The 12,442-nt window shown below is 38.8% G+C and overlaps 2 protein-coding genes across 2 annotated transcripts in view; one reads left to right on the plus strand and one right to left on the minus strand.

Annotated features, from left to right (window-relative positions):
• Positions 1-12,442, minus strand: part of TMEM117 (transmembrane protein 117) — a 209,556-nt gene that overhangs the window by 176,125 nt on the left and 20,989 nt on the right. Inside the window, exon 2 of the mRNA XM_014963421.1 lies at positions 3,677-3,809. Coding sequence (XP_014818907.1) covers positions 3,677-3,809 — 133 coding nt within the window. The remainder of the gene's footprint in view (positions 1-3,676; positions 3,810-12,442) is intronic.
• On the plus strand, positions 10,867-11,868 carry LOC106901085 (P2Y purinoceptor 1-like). The gene has a single exon (XM_014963423.1). The coding sequence runs from the start codon at positions 10,867-10,869 to the stop codon at positions 11,866-11,868; it is 1,002 nt and encodes a 333-aa protein (XP_014818909.1).

Consider the following 12,442-nt stretch of genomic DNA (forward strand, 5'->3'; position numbering starts at 1 on the left):
TCAGATGGCAACTAGCCTCTTCATGAGGCTGCCTGGGTCTGCTGTGCAGAGAACCATTACATACATGTGTGATGGACCGTTGTGCGCAAGTGTGACAGACTGCAATGTGACTGACATTGTACATCTGCTTGTGTGCATAAAATCACCACAAGACTTGTAGCATGAGCAAGCAGGTCTCCGGGCCAAAATATGTCACATCGTGTTGTATCAGAGTCCCTCTCACAATTTACCGTATCATTGACTAACGTAGACACACATCCATTGAGAAGATGTAATTGGAAGTGCCCTTCTCACTGCAACAAAAGCTTAAAATTCTGGATTACAGAGGAAATTCAATGGCCTAATTCCCACTGCACAGTTCAGCCCCTGGCATCACAGAAGGTAATATTTTTTCTGATCCTCTACAATTGGTTTTATTGTTCCCCAAGTATTAAACCTACTCCAAAATAAATCTTCTCTCCTCATTTGAGCATAAAGCACTACTTAAGGCTACTTTGACTTTTTCAGGAACAGCTTTTTCTGCCTTATTCTTACAGCAGCCTTGAGCAGGCCTGCTCTCCAGAGGGCTGCTGCTCTGTTCTGACTGACTCGTCCTGCTACACTTCCCCCCGGGAATATAAACCTAAACCCGAATAACAGCTGAACCTTTCCTACTTTTGGATTATTTTCACATTTGTCCTCTCTAGTTTTCCTATCCTCTATTATCCCACATCTGTCTTGTAGAGAAGGACAAGATAGACCAAATGCCTCGTTCCTGAAGCCTGGGCCTCAACCCTGCTGGGCCTTCAGATGGTTACACAAATTTGGCCTGACGTGGGCCCTCTGCCCAGCTCTGCTTCTGCTTACTCTTTTCAGGGATGAGAAGCAGTAAGAAATAATAGCTGCAGACCATTCTCCGACAGCTTTTCAGACACGTTTCCTCACCAGATGTTCAGCTCTGACTAGAAGAGCAATGACCTAGTGTACAGTGGGTCAGTGCCATAAACTTCCTACAAGAAAATGCCACTGAAAAGAGGGACTTAAAATTTAAAAAGATACATTCCAATCTGTCACAAAATGTTCAGTTCAAACAGTCACACTTTCACCCAGCAAGCAGCTCCATAATATATATTCAAATACCAACAATTTGTTCTGCTTTTGGTCTTCCCAGCAAGCTACAGTCCCTACCGCTACCCTTTTTTACGGGATACATTCACACTTTTTAGGTTTGCCACAGTGAGAGAGACATGAAGTGTCTTTAAAAAACTTCCTTTTTAAGAAAAACAGATCTTGGCAATTGTAATACCTTCTTAGAGATGGTAACATGACAGAACTTTGAAGCACTCCTGGCACAGGTTTCTTGAGCCTTCAACAGGATATTGCCTCTGTCGTGGCCACCCCTGCTGGCACGCACGTTTAACACGTATGATTCTCCTACTCGAGTGCTGCAAAGGGACTGTCATTGGTGAGACCAAACATCTGACATAAAGAAATGTGCCAGAATCTCTCTCCTGCCAGCACACAGGGCAAGCTGAATCAGAGACAGGGCAAGGAGCAAACACACGCCAAAAAAAAGAATGTTTTTCACTCAGTCTTGTAGACAGTAATTGTAAGGCTTTCATAGCCCTTGTATTCTGAATGCTTGTGTTTCACAGGAATCCATAGGCACGAAGGTCAGCTTGTCTCTACAAAGACTGCAGCCTCCATGCCAGGCAGACTTTGACCTTTCCGCCGGAAGCCAGTCTCTCTGGTGTCAGCCATTTCAGAAAGGGATTGTGGCAAAAGGCATAGACAGAGATGTTCTTTTGCACAGAAGTACAAACCATGAAGCAAATAGCTTAAGGATTACACTTACTCAGGAAAAATAATCAGCTATGAAATGCTTTATTATGGCAACATGAAGTACTTGACTTTGATGATTGTTGTAGAAACCCCAATTTTTCAAAAGTACTATTCTACCTTTACTTTTCAAAAGTACATTATTCTACCTCAACTTTGAGAGGACTGTTTGACTGCTGTTTTATATTGGGCAGTTTGAGACTGAAACTGTTTTTTCTGTATCTGCTTGCTGCTTTTTTGCTGGAATGGACACCCAAAAGAGTTGTCACAAGCCTTCAGTCCACTTTGAAAAAGGCAGTGTGATTCCTTGAGCACAGCATGGTTAACTTTCCAAAATGATCACAACAAATCTAGGGCTGGGTCATAATCCCCAGGAATGGAGAGGCTTCATCCCACAGAAAGCAAGGGGGCAGACCGACTGACACCAGTTATTTTAGTAGTAGGCTGTGCCTATTTCCATGAACGTGGGTGCTGATTGCCACGCAATCTCTTCCGTGCAGCTAAGGGAAATTTGTAACAGATACAGGGAGCAGGAATGTTGTCAAGGACAAATGAACTCTGATTTCCAGACATGAGTCAACCTTTCAAAATCTTTAATGCTTTGTCTATATAAACTATAACAGCTAGTTATAGTTTATGGAGCATTAGAAATACCAAATATAAATTTTAACATAATAACAATAATAGTGTGACTATGTAAATAGGGAAGCCAGAAACCTGCAATCTTCCAAACCCCCTCATTTCAGGGATGATTATTCTGCCTTTTATTGGGCACCTATTCATATTTACCACATCATTACCATGATTGTTTCCTAAAACATTTGGTGATTCTGCAGCTTTATCTGCCTTCCTTGAATTATTGCATTTAGTCTTCATGTCACAATCTCACAATTAACCCAACTGATTTGCGATTATGTTCGTTCAGTGACACCCAGTCTGCCTCCTACTCACATTTTGGTTTATGTCACATTGGTAGCAGGACTTTATACACCACATATTTTTGTTGACTCACTTAAGATCTGTAACATATGACACCAGGGCTTATTAAATAACTCTTGATCAGACTCAGTTGGTATGGCTCTGATATTCTGCTAAGAACAAGCTATTCAATTATTTTCACTGGTATTCAACTCACATATACATTGGGTTTCTTGTTCCTTGCTAAAAACTCTTTAGATGCTCTTTTGCCTTTCTTAAACAAAACGACTGTGCATTTTTGTCCCATGAACTATTTTTGTATGTATCAGGTGACTAATAATGTAGGTTTTCTCATGAAAATCAACATGTGAAAGTGGTGTTAATTTTGAGATAATAGGAGAAAGAATAAAATTAATATTAAAAGATCAATTTAAAATAAATCCAGACATAATAAAAAGACTGTTCTTCCCTCAGACAACTGTAACTTTGCCCTGTCAGAGCAACTTATGGGGGAAAAAAAGATTTTAAATACTATTTTTAACAATCTGGATCAGCAAATACTATTCTGCATAACCAAAATAGCACTATACTACACATTTAATATTTGTGAGCTGCCACAAGTTTGGATGTTTCAATTTCTTTTAACTTTAACTTTGAATTTCCTGAGTATGCAAAATAGTGATATAATAGTTGCTATCATTAGTCTAGTACCCCACTTTTCATAACTGGTACCATAATCCTCCTGGTTAGTTAACCAAATAAATTACTATTCTACCTAAATTCAGAAAGCAGAGGAATAAAAAAAGGTAGTTAACACTAGTATGCTTACATTTTGGTAAGCTGTTGTTTGCTGTGAAGCAACATAATAAAAAAAAAATAAATAAATTCCAGTAGAATATATTCTAGAGCAAAAAAATCAGAAAGAAACACTGTAACCTACCTCATATTCCCTGCCATAATGAGGCACAGATTATAAATGTGAGAAAAAATGAAGAGGAAGAGGATGGTACTGAAGAACATTGTCATCCAAGACCCATGGTCCTCTCGAAACATCTTCAGACGGAGCAACTGACCTGTGGTATGAATATTATGAGAAAGCACGTTTTAGTAAATACATGTTTACATGATAAAAAAACAAAATAGAGTATTAAACTGTATTTTAACTTATATCCAATTATTCCATTGTGTACGGGGAGGACAGATTTAGTATCATGCAGCCAAACTACTCTTCTGTAGTTCAGCATGAACAGATACTAATTCTACAAAATTACAATGCTGCTTCCCACAAACCAATGAAAAACTGGTTTGGGCTCTTATCAATCAGAATCACTGAGGTGTAGGTCTGAAGGAGTCCACAAAACACATCTGTGGCACCTGATCAAAATGTGGCTGTGGTTTTACATACACTACGTGTGATTCTACATGTTGGTTAAGCAGCTTTCGAAGCTTCCTGGTTTCAGCCATTAATATCTCTACCCACTCTGCTCTCCCGCTGGCACAGCAAGCTGAGCAGCCATGCACAAGTGAACAAAAGCAGGGAATTGACCCATCTAGAAAAAAAGAAAATTTACTTTTTTTTCTTTTTTCTTTCATGTGAATCACTTCCATCAACCTGCTGACCTTCAAGCTCAATGAACAGTAGAGCTGCACATCTGTGGAAACATGGGAAGGAGTGATGGACTGGAAGGGCAGCTGCCTAAACCATCACATTTTCTAGGAACTGTTACACCCTAAACAAATGCCACAGCAGAAAAGGTCTCATAGAATTAATCTAGACCTCAAGTCAAGAGCCACTTTTTAGTGGTATTTGAGCAATGTTTTGAGAAACAAGTCTATTTATAAATTCTGAAGTGTCGTAAGTACCTCGGCCTGTGTGAGATCCATTATTTGCTGACAGTTATTTCTTGATAACAAAACAGTCATTAAATCTAGATGGTTACCTGTCTCTTTCCACTGACTATAGACAACATCAGGTCAAATATTATATGACATGATAACAGTGATCTCATCACATGTGTTTGTCCAGCTTGTGAAAAACACAGACATGGAAAAGAACTGGGGCTTCAGGTTTGTTGGGCTCATGACAAAAAGAGATTATTTACCTTTCTGAGAAGGTGACTGCAGGACGACTTGAGGATGAAAGAAACTGCCTGGACTAGAGGGAAACTCCATGTATCAGAAGAAAAGCCATCCCTTGAGTCAAAGATGACTCTTGCTTAAGATTGCCTTCCCCAAATGGTGAGAATTCACTTTTGCAAGGCATAGAGTACCACGCGGAAACTAAAAGGGATAAGCAAGACAACTGATAATTCAAGCAGTAAGGTGAAGGACTGCATCTAATGAGGAGATAGTGCAGTCAGGTGCTAGATGTCCAAATAGGAAAAACAGAAGGAAGGTGATGAGCTGGGCAAGAAATGTCAAAAGAGGTGATATAGCAGACTGAGAGGTGGAATGCTCTGGGTGGAGGCAATCTCTGGGAGCTGTTGTTGAATTGCAAAGTCCAGTTTCAGCATGAATTAGGGTTGGATACATGGGGAGGCTATAATGTGGGGGAAATTAGTACAAAATGTGAGGTGTTAATTTATGGAATGAAACAGCAAAACCCCAGGATTGATGTGTGCTGATGAAGACTGGAGATGCAAGTTTGGGGCAGGAAGACTGAAGGACCTGTAACAAACCTAGGCTATGAGCTCAAGTGGTAGGTAGGATTTGAGCTCTGGAGTAAGCAGAGTTGGAGGACAGGAGTTTTTCAAGAGAACCAATATTTTGGAACAAGGTGAGAACCGTGAGGCAGGAGAAGTGATAGGCAGGTAGGTGGGATTAACCAAGCTGTGCAATGGGGTAAGAGTAACATAGGTCCATGGACCAATCCAGTAGTAGGGCGGCAATAACAAGGATTCTGGAAGTGAAGAAGGGGGAAGAAAGGGGAAGTGCAAACACACTTACACATGCCCCAAGCCCCTGTACTCTTCTCTTTCACTGCTGGAAACAATGACAGCCCCAGGCCTAGCTAGATTGGGGATGTGCAATAAGTCTGTACTTCTCTAAAAAGCAAGCAGAGGCTGCTATGGCAATAGCAATTTATCCTGGCTTACTGAGAGGAGGGGCTTAATGATAAAAGATATCTCCCTTGCAGTTTGATACCTACTCTCTGGAGAGCTACCATTGCATATGGAATATTAGCAACACCTTGGATTAAAAACAGTACTCGTAAAATAGAGTTGTGATTTTAGAAGGTCCAGACTGTAACAGAGAGGAAAAGCACAGCTGGGCATCTAGACTTCTGTAAAATAGATAATTCCAACCTTACTAAAACAGGTAAGAGACAGATTTATTAAGTATTTATTGCACCTGTATTCTCCAAAGCAATATAATTTTCCCTATGTAACTATTGCATGCTGATTAATATATATACATTTGTGTAAATTTCGTATCTTAAAAGTACTTTTTCACAAATATTGCCTTTGCCAGGAAAATTCTTACAACTTAACTATCCTTCTACTGTATCTTATGTTTGCCATATAGAACTTCATTAACTCTCAAGTAAGTACATGAACATCAATTTTTGATGAAAAAAATAGTAGCTTAATCACGATACCAACTGAGTCATTAAGAAGAAAGGAATTGGAAATTAGCACAATCTACTTACCTAATTGCATACAAATACTGCTGTATATGACTTGTTGTTCCCATTGTACTAGTATGTATAATATGCTAAATGTAGTTGAACTAAAGTATGTGAAATGCTCCACTTAATACTCACATTGCATTATATATCCTTTCACATCAATTCAGTTGAACATAAAAAGGGAATACATGAGACCATTTTTTCACAGGTAAGATGTTAAAGTAATAATTGCAAATAACGCTTGATATTTTTATAAGAAAACCTAGGCCCTGTATAATGCTTTATTACTTTGATAAAATGGTCTAAAAGGGTAAGCTTTGAGAGCACATGTAACAGAAATATATTGGTGTTTGAATAGTCAGAAATTTGGGAAACCTATCTGGTAACTGGAATAGATTTGTACCAGATTAAAATACAGTTGCAACAGGCAAACAAAATTCTCAGAGTAATACCAACAAATAGAACAGTTCATGCAAAATAGCAAACAAGAGGGAGCAAGGGGCAAAGAGAGTAGATAAGGAATAAAATTACATAAAATACATTGTTAACTCAGCTTAATTTTTTTTTTTTTAATTTAGGCCATTGCTTATTAGGACATTGTTAAAAACATCAAAAAACCCCACAGGTATGACAGGGAAGATTATGACTCCTAGGATATATTTACATATACAAAATTAGATATTTTTTAAATAAACAAACATGTTAAACCTAATGGAACCTTGCAAATACAAGTTAAATGCCGTATGAATGGCTACCAGTGATAAACTGTGAACTACAATTAGCTATATACATAAATCAAGATTCTTTTCAGTGGCACGTTTCTTAGCTCCAAAAGAAATCTCCTAAAAAAGTAATTTTTTACTGAAATAAGGTCTTCCATCTACTTCAAGTCTTCAGAGGCCAAATCACAGGTACAAGGGGAACACGGGGTAGTAGAGACTTCAGGATTTAGGGCCCTGCAACAAGCCGGGCAGTAAATCAAAATCAGTTCATCAGCTAAAACCAGCTTGACTTTCTATAACAGTGTGCAGACTCTGCCAGGGACAATGGCAGAGGAGCTTGTGGATATAAATTGTAAGAGAGTCACAGACCTAAGCCCTATTTCTTCCAGGTCCAGGAGAGGAGACAACCCAATAGGCAGGTACAAAAACTGAGTCAATCAAAAAGGTCATTTTTTTAAAACCAAAAACTTTTCTAGCACCTTTAGATGCACGGCCCATAAGATTGGATTCATTAGACTCCTTACAAGAGAAACATAAAGCTCTTATCCATTAATTTAGTATGCTTTCTTGTCTTAATTATGAACAATGGAGTCCCTAAACTTCAACTCTTTCCTGGGCATATGTGTAATATTCTAATATCAAGGTCTTCATCAAATCAAACGTATTCCTTTAATTCTGGATGCCCCACTATGTGATTGTTCTTTCTGTCCTTTTAATGTTCTTGGCCATCTCCATCAACGGCTGAAACTGTTCAGCTGAAAAATTAATCTCAATAAATTGGAAGTATTTTTTTATCCTTGAAAACCCAATCCTACTTTCATCAAATTCTGGCAAGTCTGTTCTTAGTACTAACAACATATGCAACTCCTCAGCTGTCACAGTATAATGTCATGGTGCTGTTGCTCATTCTGCCACTGCTAAGATGTGCGTATGCATGTTGGCTGGCTTTGTTTAAGAATACATGGACTTAGCAGTTGTCCTGGTTTGAGCAACGTTCAGAAACTTTTCTTAAACTACAGATGCAAAATACTGAACTGTGAAGATGATGTCCCATCCTGTAGCTCGAGTTATTCTGTTGGTGCTAGAACAGTAGACAGAAAACTTGCCGTTGTCTGATATAAAAAACCATGTCACTTCTAAAAATCCTTACAGCACATATGCAGATCTACTGGACATCAGGGTAGCTCCAATGGCCTCAGGATATAGCAGGGCATGCTGACTGTCATCCCAGTGAAGTGTCACTAGGGCCCAGTGAAACTGGGTCCTGATTGTACAAGACTTCAAATTCTGCTGATGGAAAATGAGGAGTTCTTCTTAGAGCACCAAGCTGGGGTTGGACCCCTTGTGTTCTTCTGCTTATTATGTTACTCAGGAAAGGTTCTTTTTATCTCTGCACCCGTTCCCCTGCCTCCACCCTGTAAATCACATCAATTGCAAAGCACACTGTTTCAAGAATCTAGTCTTGGTTACAGCCTCTAATCTCTACTACAATAGAAAGAACTAATAGGATACAGTAAGAAAATTTTAGCAACTTCAAATATGAATCCCAAGGTAGACACATGGGAAGTGCCTACACAAACAGAGACATATTTTCTATTGACTCTCTGAGCTCCACGCGGAGGTTACCCAGCTGTGCAGTTCCAGCCCCCCAGCTATATGACTAACTTCGTATAGTTCAACGCTGAGTACAGTCCAGTAAACTGAAGGTGACGAAGAGGACAGGGGATTTATTAGTTCAGGTATGTAATTGCCTTAACACAGTTACAAGGATACACGTTTCCAGCCAATTTACAGCAAAGTGGAGCAGGTGGCACAGCTACCTGACACCCACCATTTAGATCTACCTGTAGTCCTCTTCCAGGAGCTTGATGAGATCAGAAATCTGGCATTACAAGTCCCTCAGCTGTGGCGATGCTGTTTGTAGCCACTTCAGGGCTTATTTACACTGCCAATACAAGCTGGAATCAAGTGCTTAGTGCCTTCATTTGTAATTATTGAAAAGGAAGGCAGAGAGGTAGAAAATACAATTTAATTCAAAGCACATGTGGTGTCTAGCCAAGAGGATTTTAGGAAAAGGTAACTTTCCTGTACATATTCAAACCTTTTTTAATTGAACATGTTGTAAAAAGTGTTACTTAATATGAGTGTCTACATTTTAAAGAATTTACAGGGATATCTTGTAAAATTCAGCTGAAGAAGAAAAAATACACAAAGCTTCTGCGACTTTTTATATCACCAAGGCTATGGAGAAGAGTAGGGGAAGAGTACGGCTACCCTAGGTTAAAGTACAGTGCTTCAATGCCTAACAAAATACAATTTGAGAGCAAACATTCCCCGCCTGTGAAATACACTGTGAGTGGAACAGATGGCTTCCTATCCATATTCACTTTCTGGAAAGTCATTTGACTGCTTTTGTTGCTGAGCCTCTAGAGAAACAACTTTCCTTCCTAATTTCGTTGAGTACAGTCTGAACTAGCTTTTTGTCAGCTCACTCTCTTGGCAAACTATAAATTTGCAGTCTCTATTTAGCAGGTCTTCACTGTAGCTTGTGTTTTTTATATTTTGACCCGTGTCTACGAACATAGGTTTGGAAAAGTCAGATTCTATTAAGGTTAACATGAAAGCAAACATTACGTTCAGAAAAAACACTACTATCAACTTAATGGTTGAAGCTGATTTTCAAGGAATCAATAACATTTTGAAAAGGTCCTTTCTTCCATTCAAAGTCAGGTTTGTACTGAGTAAAATTTTGTCCTGACATCCTAGTAAGTGCTGTAGTGGACTCTGATCTATAAATGGCGATTTGGATGGCCCTCATACAAAGCTCCTACTTGGACAGATCTTAGAGTTTGGCATCTGCTGCATCATTTGGAGGGAGGTTCTAGAAACATAACAAATTGCAACTGGTGCCAGCTCATTCTGGCAGAATATTCCAGCCTATATTTTGCTTTTATTAGGAGTACAAAATCATCAGGATTAAATATAAGACTTTACTAGCATAAAAACCTTGCTTTGAAAAAGACATTGCAGATCTATATTTCAGATACTCCATAATGGGCATTGATACAAACTGGGCCATAAAGAGTGAGACAAAATTAATTCTCTCCAACCCTACCATAAGCACAATGTTTTTGGCCTGGGACATTCATTTACAGAAGAAAGCCAAAGAAAAATGAAAAAAGAAAAAAGCAGTTTGTCTAGTGCTTTAGATGGAAAGGTTGCTGTGGCCTTCACCACAAGCAGGATTTCATCCTGATTTGTTTTGATGCTGGCTTCTGGATCTGAGTCATAGCCCACTGCACATCTGCCCACATTACACGTGTCTAGGCCCAATATGGATACTTAAGGCAGTCAAAATAAAAATGGAAGAGTGTAGGCAATTACTGTCCTTCTGTCCTCTCCTCCACTTCTTCCAAAGACAGACATAGATACCTTAGTGGGCAAGTGGATGCTGCTGTTACTGAGGGTGCGTGCTTTTCTTCTCTCTTCTATCATACAACACACTAAATATTAGAGAGGAAGGAATATAAAGGTTTGGATATAATTTCATGAAGATATGCCTGTGCTGGCACCATAGTGTTTAGTGCCAAGTGTTACCTACTTGGAATTTACATTTTTTTCAGACAGAGAGCTTGTATATCATACCATATTTTGAATTCTTTTGCCTGTTCAAACATAACTTACAAATTTTGAATTTTAAATTCAATACATCTAATTCATTTTTTATTTTAAAAGCTGTTGGTCTCTCTTTTCCCTTCAGGCATACTCCATGAAAAGATGATGAATGGTACATGCAGTATTTTCACTTGCAACAGAAATCCTAAGATGGAGTGGTACTGTTATTTGTTGATTCTGGTTTGTATTTTCACTTTATTAGCAGGATTTCTAGGTAACATACTTGCACTACGACATTACGTGTACTGCATGAAGACATGGACTACCAATACCATATTTCTCTTTAATTTGGCACTATGTGACTTTACTTGGACTCTCATGGCACCTTTTTCTGTATATTATAGCCTTCAGAAGTTAACTGTCTATTTCAATAATGAATTTTATCAGATCATAAGACTATTTTTTAGTATTAATGTTTATGGAAGTGTCTATTTCCTGACACTCATTAGTTTTGACAGATACATAGGTGCTGTCCATCCTATCAGTTCGTTAACATGGTGGGACAAAGAAAAGGCTGTGTTTTGTACCATCGGGGTATGGATCTTCATAGTGATCGCATCGATGCCGGAGATCTACTACACACTTGCAGCTGGAAGACAACATGTGTTCATAGATTCCATGGGTATCTCTGAAGTACCTTTACAATTTGAAGTGCCGTTCACACTCTCCAAGATTGTATTGAGATTCTTAATCCCAGTCACAGTCATCTTTACGTGCTACGTGTTGACTCTCAAAGCGTTACTGCAACTCAGTAAACGTCAGCAAAGAAGGAACAGACTCGTTAGACCTCTGTTACTGATTTCAGCTGCTATGATTGTATTCGCTGTTTCTTTCATACCTTATCATGTTATGATGATAGTGACACTAATTTGCAGAATTAATTGTCAACCACCCTGCGGGAACATACAGACGATATGTGCAATTTATGAAGTCACAGAGATCATCTGCAGCATCAACAGCTGCCTTGACCCAATCATTTTTACAGTAGCAAATAAGACATTCTATCAAAGAATTAAAAGTGTAAAATGTCATCCTAAATGCCAGTGCTGCTGTTGTCTGACAGGAAAGGTAACAGACATCACTCTGTCTACAAGATCGATGACTTAAAACACCAGCCTATAAAGACATGCATCTCCCACTGCTCATTTGGCTTTGAGTCAGCAGACCGGTTTAAAATTTAGTCTCCTGTAATGTGTAGCAATCTCTTGATTAAGCAAGAATATGCAGCAACGCAGGGTAAAACTTAACGTGAAAGGAAACACTAGCAGCGCCTAGCTTTTCAGAATTGGCATTTTGAGTATTCTTGCCATAAATATACCTTCATTCATTGTGAAACTGCACCTCTTACCTGTATGTACATGCAAAATTGAATGAACAATGAAGAAAAGTTTTAAGTGGCTACTTTAATTTTTGGCCAGAAAAATACAGTAATATTAAGAGCACATGCTTTTGAGGAGCCTTCTTATCGTTTCTGTTAGTTATTTTTTCAGCTGTTTGTAAGTGCTGCTGTGGTTGGACTGTGCAATTAATAACAATCATGATTCTTTCAGCTGAACTTCTTGAGATTTGCAGAGAGGCTTTCTGCAAGTACTTCATTTTAATGCTGCTTGCACTAGAGTTCCACTGGCAGTGCCAGTGGAACCTCATTAACCTGGGTAAGTGCAGCACATTTCCAAAAACA

The sequence above is a fragment of the Calidris pugnax genome, unplaced genomic scaffold (assembly GCF_001431845.1).
Source record: "Calidris pugnax isolate Ruff unplaced genomic scaffold, ASM143184v1 scaffold44, whole genome shotgun sequence".
Taxonomy (NCBI): domain Eukaryota; kingdom Metazoa; phylum Chordata; class Aves; order Charadriiformes; family Scolopacidae; genus Calidris; species Calidris pugnax.